The 894-nt window shown below is 71.9% G+C and overlaps 1 protein-coding gene across 1 annotated transcript; it reads right to left on the bottom strand.

The window, feature by feature from the left end:
• Positions 1–6: 6 nt before the first annotated feature.
• GADD45G (growth arrest and DNA damage inducible gamma) lies at positions 7–888 on the bottom strand. Its single transcript, XM_077759326.1, has 4 exons — positions 794–888; positions 608–709; positions 298–511; positions 7–218 (listed from the first exon to the last, which is right to left on the bottom strand). Exons 1-4 carry the CDS (start codon positions 844–846, stop codon positions 108–110), a joined length of 480 nt encoding a protein of 159 aa, XP_077615452.1. The 5' UTR covers positions 847–888; the 3' UTR covers positions 7–107.
• Positions 889–894: the final 6 nt, after the last annotated feature.

Genomic DNA, 894 nt, shown 5'->3' on the forward strand with positions numbered 1-894 from the left:
GCTCCGCTCCGGCGCGCCACCTCCGAGGGCGCGTCCACACAGCCGGCCGCGCGCTAGGCGCCCCGGGGCGCCACCACGTCGATCAGACCAAGGCCCCCTCCGGGCGGTCACTCGGGGAGGGTGATACTGGGCACCCAGTCGTTGACGCTGCGGCTCTCCTCGCAGAACAGGCTGAGCTTCTCCAAGGCGGGGTCCTTCCACGCGTCCTCATTGGGGTTCTGCGGGCAGAGCGCGGAGGTCAGCCAGGGGGGCCGGCCGCGGCGACGCGGGGCGACACCGGGCCGAGGCGACACTCACCGAAATGAGGATGCAGTGCAGGTCTCCGGACGCGGCCGGCCCGTCGCCCGCGCCCACGATCGCCGCCAGCCGCTGCACGTCGCCCACGCGCACGATGTCGATGGCGTTCTCACAGCAGAACGCCTGGATGAGCGTGAAGTGGATCTGCAGCGCGATGTCGCCCTCGTCCTGCTCGTCGGCGGCCAGCACGCAGAAGGTCACGTTGTCGGGGTCCCTGTGCGGGCGGGGAGGGCGCGGTGAGGGCGAGGCGGCGAGCCCGGGTGCCCCCGCCGCCGCCGCCGCCCCCACCCGGGGCCGCGTCCACACTCACACATTCAGGACTTTGGCGGACTCATAGACGCCGGCGGTAAGGCAGCCCTGGCGCTGGGCCGACAGCAGCAGCTCGTGCAGCGCTTTCCCGGCGCCCTGCATCCTGCGGACGAGCCAGCGCGGTGAGCGGGGATCCCTCAGCCCCGGAGACGCANCCCTGAGACCTCGGCGCCCGGAGCCAACCCACCTGGCGGTGCTTTCGGGAACCGTGTCTTGGCCGCGGATTTCCTCCAGAGTCATGGTTCGGTCGGCGAGCGGCTGGCTAGTTATCCAGGAAAGGAGCGAGCG

This window comes from Crocuta crocuta, unplaced genomic scaffold (genome assembly GCF_008692635.1).
Source record: "Crocuta crocuta isolate KB4526 unplaced genomic scaffold, BGI_CrCroc_1.0 scaffold41, whole genome shotgun sequence".
Taxonomy (NCBI): domain Eukaryota; kingdom Metazoa; phylum Chordata; class Mammalia; order Carnivora; family Hyaenidae; genus Crocuta; species Crocuta crocuta.